Source organism: Mesoplodon mirus, assembly GCF_964341445.2.
Source record: "Mesoplodon mirus genome assembly, chromosome: 2".
Classification (NCBI taxonomy): Eukaryota; Metazoa; Chordata; class Mammalia; order Artiodactyla; family Ziphiidae; genus Mesoplodon; species Mesoplodon mirus.
The window spans coordinates 199,866,332-199,894,220 of NC_138977.1; the positions used below are offsets into that span (position 1 = coordinate 199,866,332).

The 27,889-nt window shown below is 47.2% G+C and overlaps 3 protein-coding genes across 7 annotated transcripts; 2 read left to right on the forward strand and 1 right to left on the reverse strand.

Moving 5' to 3' along the window:
• Positions 1-842: 842 nt before the first annotated feature.
• PGAM1 (phosphoglycerate mutase 1) lies at positions 843-8,023 on the forward strand. Its single transcript, XM_082601358.1, has 4 exons — positions 843-1,106; positions 5,008-5,282; positions 5,972-6,152; positions 6,940-8,023. The coding sequence occupies exons 1-4, from the start codon at positions 968-970 to the stop codon at positions 7,107-7,109; spliced, it is 765 nt and encodes a 254-aa protein (XP_082457484.1). The 5' UTR covers positions 843-967; the 3' UTR covers positions 7,110-8,023.
• A 4,291-nt stretch (positions 8,024-12,314) lies between these two features.
• On the reverse strand, positions 12,315-18,723 carry EXOSC1 (exosome component 1). Of its 3 annotated transcripts, XM_082611115.1 has the most exons (8): positions 18,654-18,723; positions 18,431-18,546; positions 16,208-16,282; positions 14,653-14,741; positions 13,837-13,870; positions 13,285-13,335; positions 13,071-13,155; positions 12,315-12,735 (listed from the first exon to the last, which is right to left on the reverse strand). In XM_082611115.1, the coding sequence occupies exons 1-8, from the start codon at positions 18,682-18,684 to the stop codon at positions 12,629-12,631; spliced, it is 588 nt and encodes a 195-aa protein (XP_082467241.1). In that variant the 5' UTR covers positions 18,685-18,723; the 3' UTR covers positions 12,315-12,628. The 3 variants fall into 3 exon arrangements, with proteins under 3 accessions (XP_082467241.1, XP_082467242.1, XP_082467243.1); XM_082611116.1 differs by lacking the exon at positions 18,431-18,546 and having other exon boundaries at positions 18,654-18,713; XM_082611117.1 differs by lacking the exons at positions 18,431-18,546; positions 18,654-18,723 and having other exon boundaries at positions 13,830-13,870.
• A 187-nt stretch (positions 18,724-18,910) lies between these two features.
• ZDHHC16 (zDHHC palmitoyltransferase 16) lies at positions 18,911-27,774 on the forward strand. 3 transcript variants are annotated; one of them, XM_082611356.1, is made up of 12 exons: positions 18,911-19,082; positions 20,203-20,316; positions 22,259-22,506; positions 22,687-22,881; positions 23,032-23,120; positions 23,523-23,551; positions 24,172-24,305; positions 24,445-24,492; positions 25,339-25,424; positions 26,081-26,204; positions 26,390-26,460; positions 27,193-27,774. In XM_082611356.1, exons 3-12 carry the CDS (start codon positions 22,264-22,266, stop codon positions 27,305-27,307), a joined length of 1,134 nt encoding a protein of 377 aa, XP_082467482.1. In that variant the 5' UTR covers positions 18,911-19,082; positions 20,203-20,316; positions 22,259-22,263; the 3' UTR covers positions 27,308-27,774. The 3 variants fall into 3 exon arrangements, with proteins under 3 accessions (XP_082467482.1, XP_082467481.1, XP_082467483.1); XM_082611355.1 differs by lacking the exon at positions 20,203-20,316; XM_082611357.1 differs by lacking the exons at positions 20,203-20,316; positions 24,445-24,492.
• The last annotated feature ends 115 nt before the right edge of the window (positions 27,775-27,889 follow it).

Below are 27,889 nucleotides of genomic sequence, written 5' to 3' on the forward strand. Positions count from 1 at the left end.
AAACACAGTCAACCCATCTTTGACCCTAGCCCACTGCCTGATTCATGTTTGGTGCTCAATAAAGTGGCTAGATTGAAATAAACCAGGAAAAGGGGCATGGGCACCAGAGAGATGTCCAGATAAAGCAGATACTGAAACTGCTGATTAGGTGTAGGGCAGGCACAGGCAGTAACTCTTCTCTTCCAGGAGTGTTTGATCGGCCTAGAATTTGCTTCACTGTGGTTGGTCCAGGAAGCACTGGCCGGAGGCTGTGAGAAACTAGAAGGTGGGACAAAAGGCCCTGTGTTAGATAAAGAGCATGGCTTTCGAACCAGCAGGAACCCGTGTCGTTATGGAGATCAGTGTCCATGGAAATGAGATAGAAACAACCACCATTTACTGCACCTTCCAGGTAGATAGGCACCAGCTAAGTATTTACTACGTCCATTTACAGATGGGGCTGAGCGAGAGGTTAAGCGAGATACAAAGCGAATAAAATGGAAGAGTGAAGATTGGAACACAGGTGTGTGAATCACACCCTGCGTACGGATGGGAAAGTGACCTGGCCGAGCCAAGCGCGATTCAAATGATAAAGACCATTCTATTACAACGAAGGGTTTGAGAATAACGGCAATACGACCACACTCCGGCCTGCGAGCACACCCGGGAACAGCCCGAAGGTCCCACCTCCCTTCGGCGCTTACGTGCGCTCCGTGACTACCGCGGCGGACGCGGGGCCGGCGACGGAGGCCGCATGCGCCCTGGCGTCCTGGAGGGCGCCCCCTCCCCCTGGCGGCTGCAGCGCCAGCACGGGGCGCATGCGTACACCCGGCGGGCCGAGGGCGGCCCCGAGCCAGTGGAAAGATTTGGCCGAGCAAGTGAGCGGGAGCCGGCCGGTGGAGCGCGAGCGCGCAGGCGCGGCCGGGGTAGGGCCGCGACTCCGGAATCTCGGTGAGCCCCAGTCTGCGCCGCACTCCGAGCCGCAGCCATGGCCGCCTACAAGCTGGTGCTGATCCGGCACGGCGAGAGCGCGTGGAACCTGGAGAATCGCTTCAGCGGCTGGTACGACGCCGACCTGAGCCCGGCCGGGCACGAGGAGGCGAAGCGCGGTGGGCAGGCGCTGCGAGGTGCGGAGCGGGCCGGGGCAGTGGGTGGGGGCTGCGAAGGCTCGGGCAGGCGCCGCTGGGTGAGGGCCGCTTGACCTCCCCCGCGACCCCCGGAGAGCGCCTTCTCTCCAACAGTTTATTTTGCAGTTGAAAAAATGGTCCCAGGTTGGGGGATCGACTTGCTCAAGGTCACCCAGAGGAGTGTGAGGGGCCGTGCCAGGAAGAGGACCCGGGCGGTAGCCCCGCAGCTTACTGCGCTCTCCACGACACCGCCTTGAGAAATTCCCCCTCTTCCTAGTCCGAGCACTTAGTAACTCGGGGACGGGTTGCTAAATGGGATGCCTGGTGTCTTCCGGCAGCTATAACCAAGCCTACTCAAGAGGATGCTGGGGATCCTGGTGAAGCGGCAGGCCACATGCTTCTCCCCGCTGCGGGGGAGTGACGCGGCACCCGGGGCCGGTGGGGGGGGCAGGGGGCGACCAGCAGGGTTCTAGGCACAAAGACATCCACGTGCTTATGTAGAATGCTGTTTACCAGCATTCCGCAAATCCTGTGTCCAAAATGCGTCCACAAATGTAATTGAGTGAATGAATGAATGAATGAATGAAGGATTTGAGTAGATCCTCTTCACAGCCCTATAAATTATACAGGTTTTATTCCCCTCCTTCCCATCCCTCCCTGGTCCTCTTTCCTAGTTGGGAAAGTGAGGATTGGAAAGATGACTTGTCCAAGGTCACATCTTATTCCTAGTCTGCCACCCTGGCCTCTGTTCTGGGGTTGAGCACCGGGTAGGTGCGAGGAACTGGTGGGCTGTTACGGGCAAAGGTGGAAGTGGCAGTGAGATAAGCTGGCTTACCCAGGCTTGCCCCCGCTGGCACACAGCTCTTTGTGATTTTGAAACGCTAATAAGGAAGCATTCCCTGCTGCCAGCAATTCAAAGCGTCTCTGGACTGAGGAGGTGCTTCCACCGATCCTTCCCTGCTCCCTTTTAACCTCTGGACAAAGCAGCAGGCATTAAAAAGGGTCACTGTTGCCTGGCTGATGTGAATCAGGTATTTGGCCCCAGTTTGCTCTCTCTAGCTTCTTGCCTTCACTGTAGATCCTTTAGAAATGAAGCTAAAGGTTCGGAAAGTCTGGGAAATGTAATCCTGCTGGGGATGTGTGTGAATACTTTGGGATGGCCTGGTGTGACCTCATACCGGTTAGGAGAGGCCAGGATAGGGAAAGTGCTGGTAAAGGAGGCCATTTTCTCTCCTGCTGTCTGGCAGGAAGAACTGTATGGGTCTGTGGTGGTTTGCTGATGACTAGCCTAGGACAAAGCAAATTGCAGCTGTCCTCTAAGACTGATCAAATGCCTTAACTTGTAATATCTTAAAATAACAGACCCTATTTCAGTTTTTAAGTAAATGTTAGTAGCATTAGTTTCAAAAGAAATCCCATTTAAAATTTTAATAACTGTTTAGGGGCATCACAGATGATTAAATAAAAAGTGAAAGACCAAAAGCAAAAACGGAATGATGAAGACCATATGAATAATCTAATACTGTAAAAGACCTAAAATAACATTAAATTCACCAGGGCTTTAAGTATTATAGGGTTTATAAAATCTTGAATGATTTCAGGAGGAAGCTACCAAGAACTGAGTTTCCCCATCCATCTTGCTCCTGGGGGCGAATGGAGTCCACACTGCACACCACCTAACCCCATCCCTGGGAGTGTCCTAGACTATGCTTTTGTTTGATGGCCAAGTTGAAGGAAGAGACTTTAGAGTTCTCTGTTAAGAGTTGTAAGGGGAACTGCTCTTTTCCTCGGGGACTGACTTGTGTATCCAATGTGCAGCACTCCATTGCAAGTGGAAAATGCAGTGAAACAACCAATAGCTTTTCAGCATGGGAGCTGAGGCTTGCACTGTGGATAGTCACTTCCCAGTGACTCAGCCTTTCATTGGGGAGCCATTCCTCCCCATAAGATTAGGGAGGGGATGGTAAGTGCGTCTACTCGGACTTGTCAGTGAGGCTCAGTGATGAAATCTGTGTCTTTTCCCTTGTGGGTTGTGGTGAGTTTCTTGGTGATTAATTCTCCCTTCCCCCATCAGTGTAGTTCTTCTTACTGGCCTTATTCTCAGTTGAACGGCTGGCAGGAAAATTCACTTCACGTTTCATTAATTACTGGTGGCAACCTCAACATGGGGCAATAGGCAGGAAAGTTTGTGCTGAATTTCAGAGGGCCTTGTAGCCTCATGGAAGAAAATGGGAATGTTTTCCTGGCCCACTACGTAAGGAAAGGGCCATCTCCCCATTAAAGTGGGAGGGAGAATAATCGTTTGTGAAACATGAAGTAAGACAAATAGTTGTAACTTACTGGTTGGGCCAACATAACTTGATACCACCCCTCAGTAACTGCTGTGTATGGAGGAGAGGTTCCTTTACAAATGCATCAGACAGCGCACAGCATTTGCTCTTTCTCCAATGAGTGGCTTCAACTTGGTTTAACAATTGACGTAGGTAGATTATATTCTCAGGGTAGTGAGGTAATTTGACGATAGCAGAAAAGGAACTGTGGATGAAGAGATTGTGATGTGATTTCCGTACTCTAGGGAAGGTATAATTTCATGCAACAAACTAGTTTTATCAGCATCCTCTAAGAGCTCTTGCTGTGTCCTGGTTGTTGAGAGTTCAAAATCCCATTTCTCCTAGACCAGAGGTTAGAGAAGACTGAAGTAGGTTAATAATTATCAACAGAAGTGACAGTTCTAACTAAAATACAAACATCAGGATCCTTAGAAATTAGCAAACTATGGAGATAGCTAGAGATGGTGGTTATGAGTTAGATTTTTTAAAAATAAATTTATTGATGTATTTATTTTTGGCCGCGTTGAGTCTCGTTGCTGGGCTCGGGCTTTATTTAGTTGCGGCGAGCGGGGGCTAACTCTTTGCTGCAGTGCACAGGCTTCTCTTGTTGCGGAGCACGGGCTCTAGGCACACGGGCTTCAGTAGTTGCAGCACGTGGGCTTTGCAGTTGCGGCGAGCGGGCTTTAGAGCGCAGGCTTAGTAGTTGTAGCTCGCAGGCTTAGCTGCTCCGCTGCATGTGGGATGTTCCCAGACAGGGGCTCGAACCCGTTTACCCCTGCCTTGGTAGGCAGATTCTTAACCACTGCACCACCAGGGAAGTCCCCTGTGAGTTAGATTTTAGAGTCATACAACCTGGGTTTTAATCTCTTTTGTGTAATAGCTGTGAGCTCGGATAATTTGCTTAACTCCTCTAGTTTCTATTTTCACCTGGTAAGATGGGTTGTAATGATGTAACCTTATAGGATTGTTCTGAAGACTAAATAAAGCACATACAAAGTACTCAGTCCAGTACCTGACAGATGGTAAGCTCTCTATAAGTATTAGCTATTATATTTATTAAAAGATTCCAAGTTTTTTGAATCCTTATCTTGAAAGAATTAAAGCAAATAAATTCTTAAAATGTGCTTAAGCACAGCACTCTGGGGATTAGGAAAAGTAGCCCAGATCTCAGGTTAGCTGGTTGACAGTACATTTGGGCCTTGGGTTAGATGAATTATTGGGGAACCACTGGGAAGTATATTGTCAACTGCAACATAAGTCAACAAATTTTATCTTCCCCGAAGGCAGAATATTGTTTTTCCTGCTAAGGTGTACAAAATAAAATATTTAGCCAAATAATTTTCATTTGGGTTGTCTGTACGTGATGAAATTTATATGTAAGAAAATTCTGGCTCTAGGGAATTCCCTGGTGGTCCACTGGTTACAACTCCCACTGCCGAGGGTCCGGGTTGAATCCCTGGTTGGGGAACTAAGATCCCACAAGCCACATGGTGTGGCCAAAAAGAAAGAAAGAAAACTCTTGCTCTAGAGTGGACCTGATTAGCTTATCACTTTGAACTTATAATTTCCAGATGCTGGCTATGAGTTTGACATCTGCTTCACCTCAGTGCAGAAGAGAGCAATTCGGACCCTCTGGACAGTGCTGGATGCCATTGACCAAATGTGGCTGCCAGTGGTGAGGACTTGGCGCCTTAATGAGCGACACTATGGGGGTCTGACTGGCCTCAATAAGGCAGAAACTGCTGCCAAGCACGGTGAGGCCCAGGTAAAGATCTGGAGGCGCTCCTATGATGTCCCACCACCTCCGATGGAGCCCGACCATCCCTTCTATAGCAACATCAGTAAGGTATGGACAAATGGAGGTTTGGCTTGCTCCACCCAGGACCAGGGTATTAGAATCTGGGCTTCACTCTTTTAGCTTTTATTAGGGTCTGCCTAGATCCACTGAGTTTCTAATTTATGATAAAATAGTTACTTGGTTTTTCCTTTTTTTTTTTTTTTTGGCTGTGGGGTTTGTGGGATCTTAGTTCCCCAGCCAGGGATCAAACCTGGGCCCTCGGCAGTGAAAGCACAGAGTCCCAACCACTGGACCACCAGGGAATTCCCTAAAATAGTTAATTGTAATCCCCTTTCTCCAAGGAATGACCTCCACTTGTTAAAAGATTTAGTTAAGAGTTTATGTTGTTTATCTAAAAAGAATATATCTTTTTTACATCTACTGCCATGTTTTAAAAAAACCCATCCATAGCTGATAGGGCCTCCCTAAGCCAATTGCAAGATAAAGTGAATTGGTTAGAGCCTTGTAGCCTACCTTTTTTTTCTTCTTTCCTAAGTTATGTTTCTTTTGAACTGTCAGTCTTCCCTATAGAGGGTAATGGGGGAGGGAGGGGCAGGATAATAATTATCCCCTTTCCCAAGCTCTCAGTGCCCTGGTGAGAGACTTTCACCCATCACTTTGATCCCTTAGGGGATGAGAAATAGGCAGAACAGATGCAACTGGTAATAACTGAGAAGCTTGGATTTTTTGTTGTTTAGGATCGTAGGTATGCAGACCTCACTGAAGATCAGCTGCCCTCCTGTGAGAGTCTGAAGGACACTATTGCCAGAGCTCTGCCCTTTTGGAATGAAGAAATAGTTCCCCAGATCAAGGAGGGGAAACGAGTACTGATTGCAGCCCATGGCAACAGCCTTCGGGGCATTGTCAAGCATCTGGAGGGTATGTACGGTTTTCAGAGGGGGCCTCAAAGAGGGCTAAAGCAGAACTGTCGCTAATCTGGACTTATTTAGTACAAAGGAGACCTTCAGGAAAGGGCTGGACATGTTGATAGCCTTAGAGACAGTCCAGATTGTCTCCTAGTAGAAACACACTCTCTATCCTTGTTTCTCAAAGCATCCTCTGCAGAAGCAGAGGCAGCCAGACCCCACTGGGTGCTTGTTACATATGCAGAGCCTCAGGTCCCACTTCAGACCTGATTGAGAAGATGCATCTATCACCCAGGTAATTCAGATACACGTGGAAGTTTGAGATGCCCACCTCTAGACTAGGATTACCAGTCGAAACTGCTGATAAAAATCCTTCTTAATCACAACCTGGTACAACTCCACAGATGAATCTCAATTTGCATCTTAAATTGTTTCACCCAAGGGCCTAGAGGCCCAGATGTGCTGAGTTTTGGCAGCCTGGATGGACTACATAGGACATTTGAGATATGTATAGTCCTGCTTTACTGTGGGCTCCCAGATCTCACTTTGGGAGAGATACCTTTCATCCTTTTTTCTTGCTTTTCAGTGACTGAGAAATAAGTTACAGGGGCATTCCTTGGGTGAGTGATCTACTATAACACAGATCATTACTGTTATGACAAATACCAGAAAGGGTGTCGTTTTAATTCCTACGAAAGTCTTTGGAGGACGTGTTTCCCCACCTGGAGAATGAGTAGCAACGCTGGAGAGGTCGTGGATTCATATCTTGCTTGACTGATCATAGGGGGGTGTATTTTCAGGTCTCTCCGAGGAGGCTATCATGGAGCTGAACCTGCCGACTGGCATTCCCATTGTCTATGAATTGGACAAGAACTTGAAGCCCATCAAGCCAATGCAGTTCCTGGGTGATGAAGAGACCGTGCGTAAAGCCATGGAGGCTGTGGCTGCCCAGGGCAAGGCCAAGAAGTGAGGTCGGGCAGCAGAGTACTTTCCCAAGGATTACCTTTCCTCCCAAGCCCATCCATTCCTCTGCACCTCTCCCCTGCACACGTCACACTGACGACATCTGTAGGCATCTTAGGCTGTAGCTGCGGATGGGGAGCAGCGGCTCCCAATTTCATTTTAGCCATTTTCTCTCTTGCACCCACTCCCTTCATACAGTCTAGTCAGAATGGCACCTCTGGGACATGGTCCTCAGTCCAAGCCAAGGGAAGACTTATCCAAGAGCGTTGAGAGGTAGTAACTGGGGCGGGGCGTTGCTAGTGGTTGGTTTATTACTAAGGACCTGCTTGAGTAGGGGATAGGGAGGAACCATGCCAAGGTGTGACCAATGAGGAGAAGCAAGAGAGCCTATTTGTGTTCCCAGAGGCTAGCTGGGCACTGTTCTGTTCAGGTGACTGGGGGCTCTAGTCATTCCAGTGGAAGATGAATGTAACCTGCATGGTGATTCAATCAAACACTTCCTCCCCGACTCCAAAAAATTGGGATCAATCCTGAATGTTTATGTGTTGCATTTACTTTTACAAAAGAAAAATTTATATGTATATATAAATTAAAAAACCCTTCTGGGGTTTCTAGTGGCGGTTGAAATATTCCCACATGTGGTCATCAGAAAATGAGCCATTCCTTACACCGTCATGGGATAAGCTTGACTTCTAAGGTGTAGGAGTTCATCCTGCTGTGTGTTTTAGAATCCCTTCCCCGCCTTATTGTTTTATGGCAGCGGAATGCCTCTTGATCACATCCAAGTGTGTCTTTCACTGTGCCTGATTTCTGAATCATGTTCCCGTTGCTTGGCCCACCACTTAGGCCCAGTACTCATTTGAGCATAACTGTAGTAAATCTTTTTTCCAGGTCAGTATGATAAAGGAGTGATGTGCAATATTTTCTGTGTCATGTGTGGTATGTCTTATCTGAGGAAATCAACTCGAACATTCAACTTGAAATGTCTCTCATTACCCAAGTCCTTGTATGACAGATTAAGAGCTTTTAGGACAACCAGTCACAACTTTACATAGCCTAGTCCAAGTATCATGTATCTCACTGGGTTTTCAGTGTTGGAGAGCTGAACTCTGCATTCCTGTTGCCTCTCTACAGCTCTTGCTCAGTGGTGCTGGTTACTGAACACTGGAAAATCAAATTCTGAAACTCTATTATGCCCTCTTTAGAGTAAGGTAAATGCTTGTTTACTAGACTTAAAAAAGCCAATCTTTTTTTTATTAGTAACTTTAAAACTTGATTCACACCTTTCTTTTTGGGCCCTAATTTTTTTTTTTTTTTTTTTTTTGGCAGTACGCGGGCCTCTCACTGTTGTGGCCTCTCCCGCTGCGGAGCACAGGCTCCAGACGCGCAGGCCCAGCCGCTCTGCGGCATGTGGGATCTTCCCAGACCGGGGCACGAACCCATGTCCCCTGCATCAGCAGGCGGGCTCTTAACCACTGCGCCACCAGGGGAGCCCGGCCCCTAAAATTTTAACCCTGTCAGTCAACTAATTAACATCCTCAAAAGTTACATATGCAGGAGAAAAGGGATATACAGTCATCCCTTGGTATCTGCAGCGGGGGACTGGTTCCAGGATTCCTGTGGATACCAAAATTAACAGAAGCTAAAGTGCCTTATATAAAACTGAATAGTAGGGCTTCCCTGGTGGCGCAGTGGTTGAGAGTCCGCCTGCCGATGCAGGGGACGCGGGTTCGTGCCCCGGTCCGGGAGGATCCCACATGCCGCGGAGCGGCTGGGCCCGTGAGCCATGGCTGCTGAGCCTGTGCGTCCGGAGCCTGTGCTCCACAACGGGAGAGGCCACAACAGTGAGAGGCCCACATACCGCAAAAACAAAAAAAATCCTGGGTAGTACAGTTGGCCCTCCATATTCACAGGTTTCACATCCATGAATAGGGAGAGCCGACTAATTATATACGTAATAGGGAAGGGGCACTGCCCACATTTACCTTTTCTCTAAGGCCTTTTAAAAGATCACTGGAATGTGAGAAAGCCCATAATGCCTTTCTTCTAGTAGGAGCAAGCAACACCATCTATAAAGCTCTTATGAAGTACCTCTGTGCTAGCCACTGGGTTACCTACATAATCTCCAATCTTGACAACCTCTGAAAGGGCTGGTATCCCCAGTTTACAGAAGAGGAAACATGCTGAAAACGATAACAGAAACTTGCCAGAAGGTACACTGCTAAGTACTGGAACCCAGATGAATGTTACTGCAACTAAATCAAGATTCTTATTCTAAAATTTAAGTACTTTTAAGCATCTTGCTTTTCAAGTTTAGTTTTTTATTTGATCTACACATTAATCCTAGGAAGACCTTTAGTAACTTAAGTCTCCAGTAGCCTGGTGGGATGTGAGTTTACTTAGCTTGTACTGAATCTTAGACCAGAAGTTGGTGATTTTGCTTGATCAAGTGCTCTTCACCCAAATCAGGTTGGATCAGCTTTGATTACTACTACGCTATGTCCCGACATCACTTGAGTTTACAGCAGTCTCCATTCCTTGCAACTTAGACTCCTGGCTAGAACTCCTGCCTCATGGGCAGGAAAATAACAGAAAGCCAGCCTCATTTACCATTATGGCTAGGAGGCCAACAATGACTATCCCTCCAAGACAGTGTTTCTTAGCCAGGGTAGCACATCAGAATCACCTGTGGAGCTGAACAAACCCTAAACACCCACAGGTTCAACCATGAGATTCGTGAGCAGAGCCAGGGCACCTGCAGTCTTTTTTTCCCCTGCACTCCCCCTGCTACCCCTTTACCACTTACAGGCAATTTTGAAGTTCACCTAACCCAGGCTGAGAACCACTTTTCCAAGGCACAGAAAGTATATTCTCCCTGTCTCTAGATTAGCAAATATCACCATTACTACATACCAATCACTGTTTGGGCATAGCTATTCAGTCAGCTATGAGTACACTCAAAACATTTTTATTCAGCATTTGCTACGTGTTAATCACAGTACCAGGTACTGGAGATTCGAAGATAGATAGCATGCTGCCCTAAAAGCTAAGGTAAGTAGGGGAGACAGGCACACAACTAACATGTAATACAATATTGCATGGTTAAGGGTGAGAAAATCTAACCTGGTTCGCAGCAAATCAGAAGGCCATTACCCAGTTGTTTCAAATGTTCTTCTTTATGACACTTTTTAAAATTACTGTTTGAAATTATAACATTTTCGTATTTGTTTACTTTCATTTGTCTCCCCTCCCACCAATGGTCCCCCCGACTAGAATGTAAGCTCCACAAGGAAAGAATTCTATCACGTTCACTGCTTTACTCCCTAGTTCCTGGAGCAGTGGTGGGCAGAGGAGTTGCTCAAATATATTTATATAATGAATGAATGATGTCTAACAAGCACTTATAATTAATTAACCAATGTCAGTTTGGAGAGCCTCTAATTGCATGCCTGAGGTTTCTGTTCAATACTTGGAAAAATGAGGCACCATGGTGTAGAAGGAAGGGTCCAGGCTTTACAGTAAAACAGATCTGAGTTTGAACACTGTTCTGCCTCTTGATGTCTGTGAGATTTATTAATTTGTCTGAGCCTTAGTTTACTTATCTGTAACATGTGGAAATAATTGCTACTTTTCCGGGTCACTGTGAAGTTCAGAGATAACTGAATGGCTAACACTGTTGAGAAAATCAATTGGTAGCACCTTTCTGCAAAGCAGTAAGGGAAAATCTAACCAAAATTTAAATGTGCATATTCTTTTACTCAGCATTACACTGCTAGGAATCTGTTTTGCAAAAGAATCATAGGCATGCACAAAGATATATGGTATAGGGATTTTCTCTGCAGCATTGTCTGTAAAAGAAAAAAAGTTTAAAAATATCTATCAATAGGAGATTAATTATATCAATACAAACTACACTGAAGTATCTAGCATTAAGTCCTGGCATTTAGTAGATACCTGATAGAAGGCAATCAGTTATATAATAACAACAATATATAACAGTAATATTGGCTTGTACTAACCAGTTTTATACATTTCCTTATAATAATCCTATGAGGTCATACTATTCCAGATGAGGAAACAGACTTAAAGAAATAAAAATAATTTGCTCAAGTATCAGTTCAACATCCTGATTGTTATAGTACAGCATATTATTTTGCAAAATGTCACCACTGGCGGAAACTGGGAAAAGTGCATAAGGGATCTCTGTACTATTTCTTAAAACTGCAATTACTAACAATTATGTCAATAAAAATTTCAATTAAAAAAAAAACAGGGCTTCCCTGGTGGCACAGTGGTTGAGAGTCTGCCTGCCAATGCAGGGGACACGGGTTCGTGCCCCCGGTCCGGGAAGATCCCACATGCCGTGGAGCGGCTGGGCCCGTGAGCCATGGCCGCTGAGCCTGCGCGTCCGGAGCCTGTGCTCCGCAACGGGAGAGGCCACAACAGTGAGAGGCCCACGTACCGCAAAAAAAAAAAAAAAAAAAAAGCAACATATAACCTGGCTTAAGGCAATGAGAGGACACAAACCCAAGTGGGATGACTCCAAAGCTTACCCCAACCATTCTCACTTCACAGAGAAGACATGGGCTCCCTAATAACATCTCAAGAAGTGACATAATTCATCTCTCCTTTCATTCTCTCTGCAACCTCCCCATGCTTAACCCTCATCCTTTGCTTGTCCTCAAGCTTGTGTGTACATTCCTGATTCTGCACTTTGCTTGGGCTTCTCGCTCTGCTCTGAATATCTTCACCTCACTTATCTTAGTTCTTTAATTCCTCTCACTTCATGTTACAAATCCTTTCCTGTGGCCACTTCACAGGATAGTGTTCTGCACCTCTTTTCAATTCGGATTTAACATTTCCTGGAGTATCTACTGTATCAGTAATACTTTGTTTACCAAATTACTTTCAGAATTACTCACATGCTACCTGGATCACCACATGTGCCCCATAATTTTCACTAAACCATAATCTCTCTAAATGAGGGAATGCATATAAGTACTTAACCTAGCGCCTGACACATAGCAAGTACTCAATAAGCAAAAGTATGTACAACAGAATATACAAAGAAGATTGGCAATTAGGCGTTGTCTAGAGCAAGAATGCACATAACACATGTCTGTTAATCAGTGCCACCAGGAAAGACCCTGCTCTAAATGTCATGACACTGTTTAGATTCTTTTCCCCACTCAATATAACAGAAACCATAAAATTCTTTTCGTAAAAATGTTTTCTTTGTCACAGCAAAAAATACATATTTATAAGACTGTCAGAAAGAGCAGGCTATTTCCACCATCATACAGTTGGTTTGCTGGTGCCTCCATAAGAGAAATTTATCACTCAAGAGAATGAAATCCACTGAATGATTCACAGGAAAAATGTTCTGCCTACAGAGTAAGATTTTTCTAGAGGTGGCTGCTGGCCAGCCCCAGGTGCCTGAATGAAGACAACGGCATCCTGATGTCACTTTCACACATGTACTCTTGGAAAGAGCTTACTCCCATGCATGGGGTAAAGTGTGGCTTCTTAGGTCTGTAAGAATTCAGGCTGTACTCGGGCCACTTTCCGGAATTCTTTAGTGTGGGTCTTAGGGCACTGCATCTCACACCAGCTGATGGGAACCATCTGGACACCTGGAAGGGAAAAGGTGGAGTGGGAGATGGGACCCCAAATATTTGCTTGAGACCCTTCTCTTTTCAGCTGGGTATGAACTGAAGTGTCACCAAGCTGCCTAGTGAACCTCACCTCACACAGAAAAAAACCTTGTTTATCCCACTGATGTATGGAGTGAGTGCCTCTTTTCCTTAGATTATATAAGGAGACTCATTCTAATCTCAGTAGTAAGTATCTACACTAGCATTGCTTTTTAGATAATTAAAAAACACGGGAAATGAGGGAAAACAATGGACTAATCCCAAACCCTAGCTCCCAGGTAAAGGTAAGCATGTGGAAGCATGGACAAACTCACCCGATTCACTGTGGGCCACCACCACTCCCAGCTCATTTTCGGCAGTGGTTAGGAGGTAGTTGGACTGCGCGTCACCTAGGGAGATCTAGTCACATCACATTGGTAAAGGAAAACAGAGTTATAAGCCATCCCTCCCATAGCCACTTGAATGGTTTCTCCACTTCCATTTCTTCTTTTGACAAAGGACCACAAGTCTGAGGGGAATAAAGGATACCACTTTGGCCAAGACAATGTCCCCTGGGCGGAAACTCTTATAAATTTCAACCTGTAAAGAAAGAACAGGAGTGTTAAGTGAAAGCTCTGAATCAGGTCTACAGGAAACTATTAACACCCCTGAAAGAACCAGTCTACTTCTAATCTCAGAGGGTAGAAGTCATCACTACTCAAGTCAATCAACAACTTTTATTGTTTCTGTGGCATCATCACATAAATGAAAGATTTTGAACTCAGTAACCTAATCAGGAATCTGACTTCGACAAAAGTACTATAGTTGCTCTGAAAGGCTCCAGAGTAAGTCTGAGGAAACAGCAATGAATAAATACGTGGCTTCCAAGGCAAAGAGTAAACTAGCCCCTCTCTGGTCAACAAAGTGAACAAAAATGATATGAACAGGAAAGGTACAGTGAAGTGAATTCCACACCTTCCAGAAGGGAACACCTTAAAATTCCTTGGACTCCACATTTCCACAGACCTTTCAAATTCACTGGAATAATTTAAAAGGATTGAGATTCCTAAAGCCATGAAAAAAAAAGAACCAACCAACAACCTTGTCTTTTTCAGTAGCTCGGACGTCTTCCTTGCTATAAAGAAAAAAGAATTAACAGAAAGGTTAATTATCTGTGAGAAAGAATTATCCTGCAGACTCCTGGCAGACAAAGAGCTACAACAGCAGAGAGAACAAGTCCTAATGGGGACCCAGCTGCCACCCAGAGGAGCAGGGTGAAGATGTATCCCTAGTCCTCTCCTGGAGGAGAAAACCACATTTCCCATTCTTGGATCACACAGAGCAGCAGTATCAATACCTCCCACTAGAGAAAAGTGGATCAGATTTAGCAGGGAAGGATAAGGAACTTCACTGCCTTAGGAGAGCTTGAACAGAAGCACCACAGAACACAGAATCCTGAGGGTGGAAAGAGCCTCAGACGTTAAATTATCTAGCTCACGAGAATTGTTTGTCCCTTCTCAAGAACCCATAGGAAAAAAATTTACCATTTCGCCCACTACCCTTTTTATTGTTTTACAGTCCTTGGGTTTAACTGATATTAAATTCAAGAAAGAAAGGTACTTCCTAAAATGCTTTCTATTTTGTTTGATATGAATCATCCCTACAATGCTAATCTCCAGCTTAGCTCAACTCTTTTTGTTTTATTTAAAGCCCTATCTCATTAATATTTTCCTTTTGTCCTAACTCACATGTTTTAACGTTTTCTTTGGCTACTACCTGGGGAGAATCAAAGCACAAAAGAAGAGAGAAATGGGCAGGAATAGAGAATGTAATTGTTCCTAAAAAATCCAGGCTCCCATTCTATCCTAATCTCATTCCAGGTGCTGAGGCAAATATGAAGACAAAAATACTTCTTACCGGATAGTTCCTCGAAAAGAGTTCTTAAGTGGCGTGGACCCCACATATAGGATGTGTACTTTGGCAAAGCGTGAATTGATGCTAGAGACCTGTGCAATAGAGAAAAGAGCAGCATTAGAGTGAGTCTTAGTCGTTGGCAGCTGAAGGAGGCAGGAATAAACTAGGATTTTGGTCCAAGCAACCCTACTAAGTATAGAATTTAAGACAAGTTAACTCCTACTTATCCCTGTATAAGTCATACTCGTAAAGTGGAATAAGAGCCACTCTGGCCACTTAATAGAGTTACCGTGGAAATCAAATAATATGGAATAGATTTTGAAAAATATACAAGTCTAACATAAACACTCAAGGGTATTTATAGTGTACAGCAAATCTAGATAGACCTTTAACAGATCTTACTATGAGCCCTGTAGTGTGAACAGAATTTAAGTCTCCATTTCAGCTGCTGCATAATATTTAGATCACTGCCTCTCCAGTTATTTTCAAAATAACACATACATTCTCTCTCCCTTTCTGTTTTTTTTTAAATTTGGCCACGCTTCGCAGCTTGCGGGATCTTAGCTACCTGACCGGGGATTGAACCCACGCCCTCAGCAGTGAAAGCTCAGAGTCCGAACCACTGGATCGCCAGGGAATCCCCACATAGATTTTCTGCTGGAGAAATTTATAGAGAAAAACTAAGAGCTGCAAGTTAATTTAACTGGCAGAGAGTGGGGATGGGCAGGGAGTACTGATATATTATACTTACTAACCAGTACTGCATTAATCTGTACTTCTCCTCAAAGACTTTATCAAATCTTTTGTTTCTCTGCAGAAAGAGTTTTGCTTCAGATGTTCAAAAATGGGCCTTCTGGGACTTCCCTGGTGGCGCAGTGGTTGAGACTCTGTGCTCCCAGTACAGGAGGCCCGCATTCAATCCCTGGTTGGGGAACTAGATCCCACATGCATGCCGCAACTAAGAATTTGCATGCCACAACTAAGAAGCCCGCATGCTGCAACTAAAGAGCCCGCCTGCCACAACTAAGGAGCTGGTGAGCCACAACTAAAGGAGTCCTCGAGCTGCAACTAAGGAGTCCACATGCTGCAACTAAGGAGCCCACCTACTGCAACTAAGACCGGTACAACCAAATAAATAAATATTAAAAAAAAAAAAAGGGCTTCCTTATCACCCTGTGGTGCCCCGTCTCTCAGACAAAAGTAAAAAATTACAAACTCAGGGAATCACCTCTGTGAAAGAACTATGCAAGCTTGAACTTGACCTCATTGATCATTATCCTAGAAATCTCTAGACCAGCATAGTCCAGTAAAACTGTGATGATAGAAATATTCTGTGTTGACCAATATGGCAGCCACCAACCACCTGTGGCTATTGAGCACTTGAAATGTACCTACTGGAACTGAGAAAATAAATTTTAAATTTTGTTTAATTTTAATTTATTTAAATTTAAATGGCCATATGTGGCTACTGGTTACCATATTGAACAGTGCAGCTCTACAATGATCATTATTTCAGCATTGGACAGTATCCTAAGCAGGGAGGTTAGGACCAACTTACCTTACAGGTTACAATAGCTCCCACATCTGGCAGTAATTGGGACTCTGTTTCTCTCATCACAGATATGACAGGAAGCTACAAAGAGAACAATAAAACATGAATATCCTCACTAAGTCTTGGGTAAAAGTGTCTGTGGCTTGACAATAATATAGGAATGCCTTGGGCCACAGTTGAGGTCACAAGGGCAGGTGGACCACAGCTTCATTTGCAGCCCAGAGCAGAAAGCCTTAGAAATTTTAGGCTATAGGATGGCCAAGGGTCCACAGGAAGAAAGCTGCTAGAAGACATAATCTAACCATTTCAGATGAGTTCTAAGCTTTCTGGTGATTTTCTTAGAGTTTTCTGGCATACAACTATATTGCCTGTAATCATGGATAATGTGACTCTTTCCTCCAAAGTTATACCTTTCTTTCTGTTTGTCATTTTATTGGACAGGCTAGAATTTCCAAATAAATGTTATATAATAGTGGCCATACTTGTTTACGTCTATTTTAAGGGAATACTTAACAGAGTTTCCTCTTGAGCATGGTACTGACTATTGAAGTAGGCAAGATATTTTTGAGCCTCATTTTTTATTAATCTCTCCCTTGTTCACTATGCCTCAGCTTTCCTGGCCTTTTTTCAGTTTCACGAATTCACTAAATTTCTTCCCATCTCAGGATCTCTATTCAACCTGTTCTTTATGCTCACCCACTCAACTCTTAGTTTTCCTTTATTCAGGATAAATATAAATATTCAGGATAAAGATTCAGGTTAAATGTCACTTCTGACTAGGGTGGGTTTGCCTATTACATGTTCTCATGGTATCCCGTAATATTCTTTCAGAGCAGGAATCACATTTGTAAGCATACATTCATTTGAGCATATATTTGCTTACAGTTTGTGTTTGTGCCCCCTGATAAGGGACCATGTGTATTTGGCTCATTACGACATCCCTAGAGGTCAGCACTGTGCCTGGCACATGAAAATGCTCCATAGCTAGCTATATGTATAGCTATGAAATGAACAAACTTTCAAATCCTAAGGAAATTCCCAAATTTATCAAATAAAAAGTCTCTCATTTTATAGATGAGGAAGAACCTAAAACCAGAGGGTTTAAGTTTCTTATCTAAAGCAGAATCAAGGTTTAGTCAATACTGAAGTGTTCTAACTCTGAATCCTCTTTCTACTACGCTCCCTGTCTTTAAGCTGCTCCTTCAAAAACTGCTTATCTGGGCTTCCCTGGTGGCGCAGTGCTTGGGAGTCCGCCTGCCGATGAAGGGGACACGGGTTCGTGCTCTGGTCCGGGAAGATTCCACATGCCGCGGAGTGGCTGGGCCCGTGAACCATGGCCGCTGAGCCTGCGCGTCCGGAGCCTGTGCTCCGCGACGGGAGCGGCCACAACAGTGAGAGGCCCGCGTACCGCAAAACAAAACAAAACAAAAAACAAACTGCTTATCTGATCCTGAGCTAATCGTGGATCAGCCTCTGGAACCAGGGAGAATAATATTACTCATGCATTCAACAAACATCTACTGAGCATTTATCTTGTGCTAGGCTCGGAGGTTATGGGAGTGAGGCCTGCTTTCATGGAGTCTACGGGAGAAGGGTCTAATGGGGAACTTATTGATATAACTGAGTGTTTAATTACATGCTGAGCTAAGTGCTTAGAAAGGGAAGAATACAGCTCTTTGTGAGTGTTCAACAAAACAATCAAAAACAAAGCTTTTTTCGACTAGTGGTGTCTAGGACAGCCTCTCTGAGAAAGTGATACTAGTGAGGCTATCTGAAGGGTAGGTAGGAATTGAATAGGCTAAGGAAGAGAGGAGCGTGTTCCAGTCGGCGTGTGTCCAAAGGCTCTGTGGCGCACTGGCGACACTGAAAGAAGCCAGCAGTACTAGACCGCAGAGAGTGAGGCTCGGGTAGCGGAGCGAGATAAAGCCGGAGAGGTAGGCGACATTCGGACAGGATTCAGCTCACTGCAGGGCTAAGCTCGCCTCCACTCTTCCCCCACTTGCTTCCCCGAGTGTCAGCAACACAACCAAGCCGGACCAACAAAACTGTTCTGTTATGGCTAAGTGCCCGGCAGCGGGGACCAGAGCTGTTAAAACTTAAGAGACCAACTTCTTCTACTGAACGAGGCACTGAAGACGCGCCCGCAAGTCCCCTGCCTAAGAACTGCGAAATCAAAGGCAGCCTAAGAGAAAGGTAGAGACGGAGAAGAGGGGAAGCCGCCCCCTTTACCGCGCCGTTCTCGCTGCTCTTTATCAGGCAGCCAGCAAGCGACGAAAAGATGTAGCCATGCCGGGTGTAGGTGCCGCTGCCCGGGCTGCCCTCTTCCAAGTTACACAGACGTTCGCCTGCGGAAAAAACGTTGCATCAGCCACCGGTCCGCTAAAGCTGTTGGTCGTCGGGCCTTCCTGCCTCCGTCCCTGCCCAGGATTCGCTCTGGGCGCCGCTGACTTACCGGGGATGCAGTACCTCACGGGTGGCGCCATGACTGCCCCTGTCCTAAGTCCGGAGGAAAATGAAGCCGATCTCTCATTGGCCAACATCCAGGTGCAGTTCCGCAGTAAGAAACGTGCCAATTGGTGAGCTTTATCACGTGACCACAGGGAGCACCTCCTTGAGATGTAAACTCCATTTCCCAGGTTACCCCGGGACGAGTCCGGGGGCGGAGCTCCGGCCCGCATGCGCTTGCGCTTGCGCTTGCGCTTGCGGATAAGGATGGGCGGGCGGCGGGTCAGGGTCTGGAGGCTGAAGCAGTGGGCCGTGGGCCATGGTTGGTTGGATTGAGCCAGGTCGGGCCGGGGCGCCGAGCTGGAGCGGGTGGCAGTGATCGGCGGCGGAGGCTGCGGGGTTCGATTTGGCTGACTGGGGAGTCGGCCGGTGGCAGGTAAGAGCGAAGCCGCGGCCTTTGCTGCCCGGTCCTTTCCCTTTTTCTAGGGTCGGGCCCTGTTCTGGGGCCTTGTGAGTTCCTGCTCTGCACGGCCTTGCCCTAGAACCGGGCGGAGTGCACCCTCCGGGCAGCCTTAAGGCGCGGAACTGGAAGGTCAGCCCACCCAGCTCGCCCATTTCACAGATTTGGAAACTCAGCCCCAGAGATAGGATTTGACTTGTACAGTGTCTCCAGAGACCAAACCGGTACCCAAGCTATTTTACTTCCTGCCCATCATACTTTGGCCACGCCAGCCTTTTTGAGAAATAAAACCTTTCCCCGGTTTCTGTAACTGCAGCTTTCCGATCTTGCTGTCGGATCCTGTCAAGCGGAGCATGTTAGTCTGGAAGGGAAGTCTGCACATGAATAAAATGCTGCTCTTACTGATGATTGACATCTGCTGCTTGAGGCTGTAAACATCCTGAGAACAGCCTTTGTCCAAATGAGATTTGTCGACCTTCTTCTCAGTTTCCTCTGCCTTCTGGTGGCTTTGGAATCTGTGTGTGTACTCCCACCCCCACCCCTATGTCCCTCATATACAGTTTTCCCTTGGGAAAGAGATGGTGACTTAGACCCTTGGGAAGAGGGGGGTGCTGTGGCCTGCAGTCCCCTCTGATCTGGTGGCAGATGTCACTAAGTGGCTACCACCGAGGGATCAGAGTGCTCAGAGCTTGTGCTGGGGGTGATGGCGAAACTGTGCGTGCTCTATTTCCTGCCCTGTTCACTTCCATCGCCACCCCTCGCCCTACCACACACAATTTTCTGAGCTCTGCTTTACCTCAATTTCCTGAGATGAAATGTTCAGTTGTGGCCCCATGGACTACATATCTCTTCCGTGGCATTCCCATACCCCCCAAACCCCACTAGCTAAGATAAGGGGTGTGGCGGGCTTGGCTTCAGGTTTCTTTTACACAAATCTGATCGTTAGCTCTGCACCTACAAGCTTTTGGCTTACATGTTTGGGTTGATTTCTGGTTGGACTAGTTTTTAAAAATGACTTCTAGCTCTTAAGTGCTATGATTCTAACAATGGTTTTCATTTCTCAGCGGACCCTTACTTAGTGTTACCATGTTGGCAGGAGTGTCCTTGCTGTTATTTGTAGGACAGATAGACATCTGACCAGCCTTTCCACTTCAGCATCCCTCCAGTTCATTCATTCAACAAGTATTTATTGAGCACTTCCATGATCCAGGTATTGCGCTAAGCACTTTATAAACATTTCGTTTAAACATCTTACCAAGTGTATATATAGAATCATAAAGGGGGAGAGCAGGAAGGGACCTTAGTATTTAATCCTACCCTCTCACTGAATGGGAACCCAAGAAAATTGAGTCCCAACAGGGTTTGGTGATTTGCCCAAGGTCACAGAGCTGCTTAAGGGCAGAATTGAACCCTAAGTAGTCGAGTTATGGGGCAGATGAGAGTTGGTAAGTCTAGTCCTTGAGGCAGGCATTTCCTGTAGAGCTCAGTAATTCTGGAAGTGGTTGAGAACAAGCTGAAAAGTGGAGAATCAGAGAAGGAAGATTTTTTTTTTTGTAGACAGGAGAGATGGCATATAATTCATGTTTATTACGGATGAAGAATGCATCTCATTTGCAAGCTATTGTTATAAAAAGTATTTTAGTAAATAGGAAACTCTCCATTAGCCATAGAAAGGGAATGAACAATGTGCGGATGACCTAAATTACCTGGATTTGCTATGGGGTAAAATGTTTTGTCCCACTCTTACGTTAGATTTTAGCTGTATACTATTCGAAAATTCATGCTTCAAGCCAAATCATGATTCCACACAATAGGAGTCCAACTCAAAGGAGGTAGGAAGAAGTTTGAGCTTTTCCTTTTTCTTTTTTCTACACTGCCCCTTAATACTCTTAGACCCTCGGAGGTGATGGGAATGGCCACTTACTTTATCCTGGTACAGAGAGTAGGTCCCTACTGAATTGTCTGTCTTCTCTTTGCTGGCCTTGTCTGCTGGATTTCTTTTTGCCTTAGGTCTTAGAGGGCTTGTGGAAGGAGGTAATTAAGTTTTCTTTGAAAGGCCTCTTGTGGGGATGAGCCAGGGTGCAAGGAGAGTACCTTGCTCCAGTTACTGAAATGAAACCACCCCTACAGCGGAGCAGCCTCCTCCAGTTTCTGCTGGGTTTTGAGCTGCCTGTTAAATAAGTCAGTGGAGTTGCTGAGGGCAAAGTAGCCGTAGGAGAAAATCAGATAATTTCCTTTCTGGTAAAGCCTTTAATCTGCAGAATTGATGAGACTGTCATAGAAGGAATCTGTGTCTTCTGTTCTGGGCATTGCCTGGGCAGCTGACCTCCTGTGGCTATTAGATGAGGTAAAAACCACATGGGGGAGGTGAAGGCACTTGCAGAGGAGCCATGCACAGGGCTAAAGAGCTGGGAAGGTTGGTTGGGAAGCTTGGGGCCAATGGCAGCAGCCGCAGAGAAAGCTCTTGAGTGTCCAACTAGAACAGGGCAGGGGAGACTCACCACTCAGAGGGCAGGCCCTGTGGTCTTCAGGAGTCACCAGCCCTCCTCCCACTGCCCGTGTCTCCTGGCCTGTGGTGGTGTTCTGCTCTGAACACCAGAAATTGTCTTGGCTTCAGTAAGCTTGGGGTGGGGCTGGGACTAGAATTGGAGACAAAGCATCTTATGTCATGCAAGGGGTAGCTGAGCTGTCCTGACAGGAGACAGGGACTCTCATGCCACCAGGCCTGTAACGTCAGCAGGAAGGATGAGTATCTTTTGCCAAGACTCAGGTAGCACCAGGGAAGATCTAGGTGCAGGATCCACATGCTGTGAACTCATTCCCCCACTGGCTGTTCCTGGTGAAGACAATTGTTAGGAGGTAGGCCAATGGGCCAGGGCAGGCAGGAGACACCGGGACACCTCTGCTACGGTGGCCAGGCCCTCAGAGGCACATGGATGGCTTTGTGCACGTTGGTCGGGCTCCACCCAGTGGTCTGTCTACACAGACAACTCCAGAGACCCTGCTTTGGCTTCGAGTCACCTCCCTACTTCCCACACCTACTGACTGGCCCAGCGGGCCTCGGTCTTAGGTCTTTGCCTCCAAGCTCCCCACTGGTGGGGCAGGGAGGGACAGGACCCAGGCTGGCCCCTCACAGTTGTGTGCTCTCCTAGGAGCCATGCGGGGCCAGCGGAGCCTGCTGCTGGGCCCTGCCCGCCTGTGCCTGCGCCTGCTTCTGCTCCTGGGCTACAGGCGCCGCTGCCCACCTCTGCTCCGCGGCCTGGTTCAGCGCTGGCGCTACGGCAAGGTCTGCCTGCGCTCCCTGCTCTACAACTCCTTTGCGGGCAGTGACACCGCTGTGGATGCTGCCTTTGAGCCTATCTACTGGCTGGTGGACAACGTGATCCGCTGGTGTGGGGTGGTGAGTGATGCCTGGGGACAGGAAAAGGGATGTTTGGGGGTAGCAGAGGGACATGTGTCTGATGGACCTACACTGGGTTTGGACCCACACTGGCCTCCTACCCTGGGGAAACTCCCGAGTGTACCCTGGGTGTTGGCGAGCTCTCTCACTGCGTCTTCTTGACCCCCTTGGTGTCGGCAGGTGTTCGTGGTCCTGGTGATCGTGCTGACCAGCTCCATTGTGGCCATCGCCTACCTGTGTGTCCTGCCCCTCATCCTTCAGACCTACTCAGTGCCACGACTCTGCTGGCATTTCTTCTATAGTCACTGGAATCTGATCCTCATCGTCTTCCATTACTACCAGGCTATCACCACTCCACCTGGATACCCACCCCCGGTGGGTCCCCCCTCGGGGGCGTGGGGGAGGGAGAGAACTGCAGGCTATTGGAGCCAGTCCCAGGAGTGTGGAGGGAGAGCGCCTTGGTATTTTGGAGGTCTGGAACCGGTGCTGCCACAGTTGTCATGGTGCTTTTCTCCCTCTGCACAGGGCAGGAATGATATCACAACGGTCTCCATCTGTAAGAAGTGCATTAACCCCAAGCCAGCCCGAACACACCACTGCAGCATCTGCAATAGGTGGGTCTCTGGGAACCCCAGCTGTGGCCCTTTTGCTGTAGCTCTAGGGCAGAACCTAGACCTGGAAGTTGATAGGACATTTATGAGGCACCCGTCATGTGCCAGGGAGTGTGCCCTCTATATCGGGACACCTGGTCCTCAGGATGGTCCTGCCAAGTTCCGCATTTTCACCACTTGTGGAAAGTGAGATTCAGAGAGATGGGCCAGGGTAGGCAAGAGACCCCGAGTTAGCTTGTCCAGTGTCATGTAGCCAGTGAAGCAGGGTTTGAAGCAAGGCCTGGCTCTCCTCAAAGTCTGTGCCCTTTCCACCTCAGCAGGATGCTGGTCCTTATAGGAAAGGATTGGCACTGACATCTCAAGATCCTTGGCCACCGTAACAGAGCCTGTGTCCCTCCCTCACAGGTGTGTGCTGAAGATGGATCATCACTGCCGTATCCTTTTATTATCTCTTCTGCCTGAGGCCTCCTTCTTTAGCTCCAGAGCACTGCAGAGGTTTAAGGGCCACAAACCCAAGGCTTCTAGCATCACCCTGCAGAGAACACTGGGCTCATGAGAAGTTTGTAGAAGAGCAGTTTTCGGGGCTGACATCTCCTGGGAAAAGCAGGAGGCTTACATGCTCTCTGGGATGGATCTTCTTGGAGCAAGGCTCCCATCCCTAACAGCTCTTTATTTTGTAGACTGTCGTGCTAACATGTATTGGATGGAAAGAGATGTTTGGTTCAGTGGGTTGTCCAGTAGGTGTCCAGATAGAACCATTGGTCCCTTGCTGCTGTCCCGCACAGATGTCTGGTTAACCCGTTAGGTTGAAGTCTTGGCAGACTCATTTTACTGAAGGATTTCAGTTTTCATGATCTCCTGATGGGACTTGTGAGGGCTTTGAAAAGCTTTAACACTTTCAGCTCAACTTCAAGGAAGTCCCATATTTTCCTGCCTTTGGTGACAGGAAGCCTTGGGCTTGGATGATGTTGTCAGGAACCAGGATGAACCAGAGAAACCTGGACACCCCCTCAAGTTGTGTGTTTGGTCTTGTCCTTAATCCTTCCTCCATCAGCCTGGCTAAACAACTGTGTAGGCCACTATAACCATCGGTACTTCTTCTCTTTCTGCTTTTTCATGACTCTGGGCTGTGTCTACTGCAGCTACGGAAGTTGGGACCTTTTCCGGGAGGCTTACGCTGCCATCGAGGTGAGCCTGTAGTTAGGAGCAGGGCAGCTCAATAGAGAGCGCTTTGGGGTGTGGAATCCATCCCTAAGGAGAGGGGCTGGTAGCACCCCCCATCCTAGAGGCCTGGGAGTATAACCAGCACTGTTTTCCATCCCCTTAGAAAATGAAACAGCTCGACAAGAACAAACTACAGGCGGTTGCCAACCAGGTGGGCTGTCCCCACCCCACTGCCTCCTGCTGCTCAGGCCAGGGGTATAGAGTTGCTGAGGCAACTGGGGCCCACCTGTTTAGTCGCGTTGTAGAGGCTGGGGTAAGGGGCCAGTCGAGACTGGATCGGGGTGTTTTTGGGCACTGTCGGCCGTGGGCAGACTAAGTGGCCTAGGGGCAAGCTGGGGGTCCCTGGTACGTGACAGTTTTTGGCTATTCCATTATCACCTTCTTTGGGCTGAGCAAGGGCTCTGCCTTGGTGATGGCCTGAGCAGCAAGGAGTCTATGTTAGTTTGTGTAATGGGGTTCCAGGGGACAGAGGTCGGGCTGGGCCAGTCTGACCAGCCTTTGTTCCTGGTCTGTCTGCGTCCGCAGCAGGATCGTCCCTTCTCCCCTGGCCTTTTAGGACTCCTTATTCTGAGCAGATCTTGGGCTTGTGATCGTGTCTCTGCTGCCCTTTCGGCCCTTAGTGGGGCTCACAGTTCTCCCCCTCCAGTTATTCCATTCTGGGTATGGGTCTCGCCCCCTCTTGGGGATTACAGCCACACAGTTCCAGCTGGGGAGTGGAGTGGCTTCCCCTGGAGCCCCATTTGTGTTGTCAGAGCTAAAGGCCCAGGGTTGGTCCCTCCTGTGCTTCACCATCCTGTCCAGACCTGCTCTGCCCCGTGTTTGTCCACGATGATGCCGCCAGCTTGGTCCACCCATCTGGCTGCTGCCTTGACTCCTCTGTGGCTTAACCCCCTATTTTCTCGTCATGGGCTTGGATCACTTCCCTGCCTGCAGGTGTTGGGCTCTGGTGGAGACCAGTGGAGCAAATGATCCAGACTTTGCTGTTTTCTTTTTCTAGACTTATCACCAGACCCCACCACCCACCTTCTCCTTCCGAGAAAGAGTGACTCACAAGAGTCTTGTCTACCTCTGGTTCCTGTGCAGGTATCTTAACTCTCATTTTTGACAGTTTGAGGGGCAGCTTCAGAAAAACCTTTTTCGGTGCCCACACCCAGGCAGGAACCCATCCCTGTGTAAACTGCTGCTGTTCTTACTCTCACTTAGGTTGGCAAAGAGTAGGGCTTAATTTTCTTCAGCATTTGGGGGCAGGGAACATTAAAGATTTGGCATTGAGTATTTGGTATGTGCCAAGGGAAGTTAAACTCCTACTTAAAGGGTAGGTGCATTTCATAGATGAGGAAAATTGCAGATCTGAGGGGTGAGGTGATTTGTTCCATGATACACAGCTAGGAATGGTAGAGCTGGAATCTGAATGTTGTGCCATTTTATTCTAATCGTTAGTGCTTTTACTACCTCTTCTGTCTGCCAAGCATGGGTATTTTAGGAAATATATAACATTTTCATTAGTAATAGACTTACTTCCCCATCTTGCTTTCCACATCATTTATTCTTAGCCCACATTGATGCTTTTTCATGGATGCAGTGAAGTAAAAGTTCGTCTAGGACACGTACGCTGGGAGTTAAGGCAGACTTAGACATAAGTCCCTAGGCAGTCGCTGTTGCTCAGCTCAATTTCAGACCTACGCATGGCCTCTAACTCCCTCCACACTACCCCACAATCTTTGCCCCTCTTTCCTCAGTTCCGTGGCACTTGCCCTGGGTGCCCTAACTGTCTGGCACGCTGTCCTCATCAGTCGAGGTGAGACTAGTATCGAACGGCACATCAACAAGAAGGAGCGACGTCGGCTGCAGGCCAAGGGCAGAGTGAGTGGGGCTGGGACTGGGGCGGGGGGATGGGTAGGTAACTGAACCTGCCTTCCTATAAACAGAGGCCATGGTCAGGGCCAACTAAGGCAGGCATCATGAAAGCCACAACTTGCCTGGCCAATTTAGGCTCAAAATTGGTTTAAGGAAAAGGGTTCGTAGAAACACGTTTTTCTTTGCTCTAGGTTTTTAGGAATCATTACAACTATGGCTGCTTGGACAACTGGAAGGTATTCCTGGGTGTGGACACAGGAAGGTAAAGTAAAATATTTAGACCAGCACCGTTCATTGAACTTTCTGTGATGAGAAAAATATTCTATACCTCTGCTGTCTAGCCATTAGTCACATACGGCTTTTGAGCGCTTGAAATGTGGCTAATATATCAGTGAATTGAATTTTAAATTTAATTTCATCTTCACCAATTTAAATAGGCATGTGTGGCTAGTGGCCCCATATTGGTACGGTAGCAGGTGACTACGACAGAATCCTTAGAAAGCTGTTCTCGAGAAGGGACCTCTAGTTAGGGTATGCTGGCCACCAGTCACCTTTCATTTGTATGGCAGTGTCTGGATTTCAAGCACATAATTTGTGGGATTGAAGTCATCTATTTGTGACAGAGGTCCCTAAGACAAGAAATGAAGCTAGCTCCCTCAGCCCAAGAGACAAAGGTAAATCATTCTTCAAATTGCAACTACTGAGGCAGTAATAAGTAGGTGACTGTAAGCACCTGCCCTCTTCCTTTTCCCATCCTATTATTCCTGCCTGTCACTGTGCTTACAGTGGCCCCTTAGAAGTAGTTCAAAACCTCTAAAGGCCTTCAAGATGCCAGAGGGCACATTTATTGGACAAAATTGGAACTTTTATTGCTTTTGTGATGAATGCCAGGGTAGCTTCAGACTTCCTTGATATATCTTTGCTGAGGAATGAGGCTCAGGAAGGTAGACTAGGAAATCTTAGATTTCACAAGTATTTCTGTCTTCTCTTATAGGCATTGGCTGACTCGGGTGTTGTTACCTTCCAGTCACCTGCCCCATGGGAACGGAATGAGCTGGGATCCCCCTCCCTGGGTGACTGCTCACTCAGCCTCTGTGATGGCAGTGTGAGCTGGAGTGTGTCAGCCACAACTTGAGCACCACCCTGCTTCCTCCATTGCCTCAAGGGCCTCCAACGATAGCTTCTTGGAATCCTTGAGCAAAAAGAGCCAGTGGGCCTGCCTTACGGTACCATGCAGGGACAGCTCAAGGACCAGTCTCCCCGCCATGGCAGAAGCAAGGCATGATGTGGAAAAATCTTAGGACTGATGTCCCTTTACTCAGGCAAACAGAAGTTCCAGCCCCAGACTGGAGATCAGGCAGCTAGCAACCTTACCGGGTACTGACCCCGACCTCCTCCAGCTTACAGCACTGGGGTTGGCTACCACCTCTTCCACTTGCCGTCTGAGAAAACACCTGAATGGTAGAGCTGAGATCCTGGCTTCTCAACAGGGCAAAGATACCAGGCCTACTGCTGAGGTCACTGCCACTTCTCATGTGCTGAAGGGAGCAAAAATAAAGGTATTTGATTTTTTAAAGATATGTAGTTTTTCACTCTTTGCCTTTCTTGTGGGGCGGGGAAGGGGAAAGTCAGGGTCAAGGCCTAGTGAGTGGGTGTTATGGTCCTGCCACCTCTGCCCCACTTGGACGGGG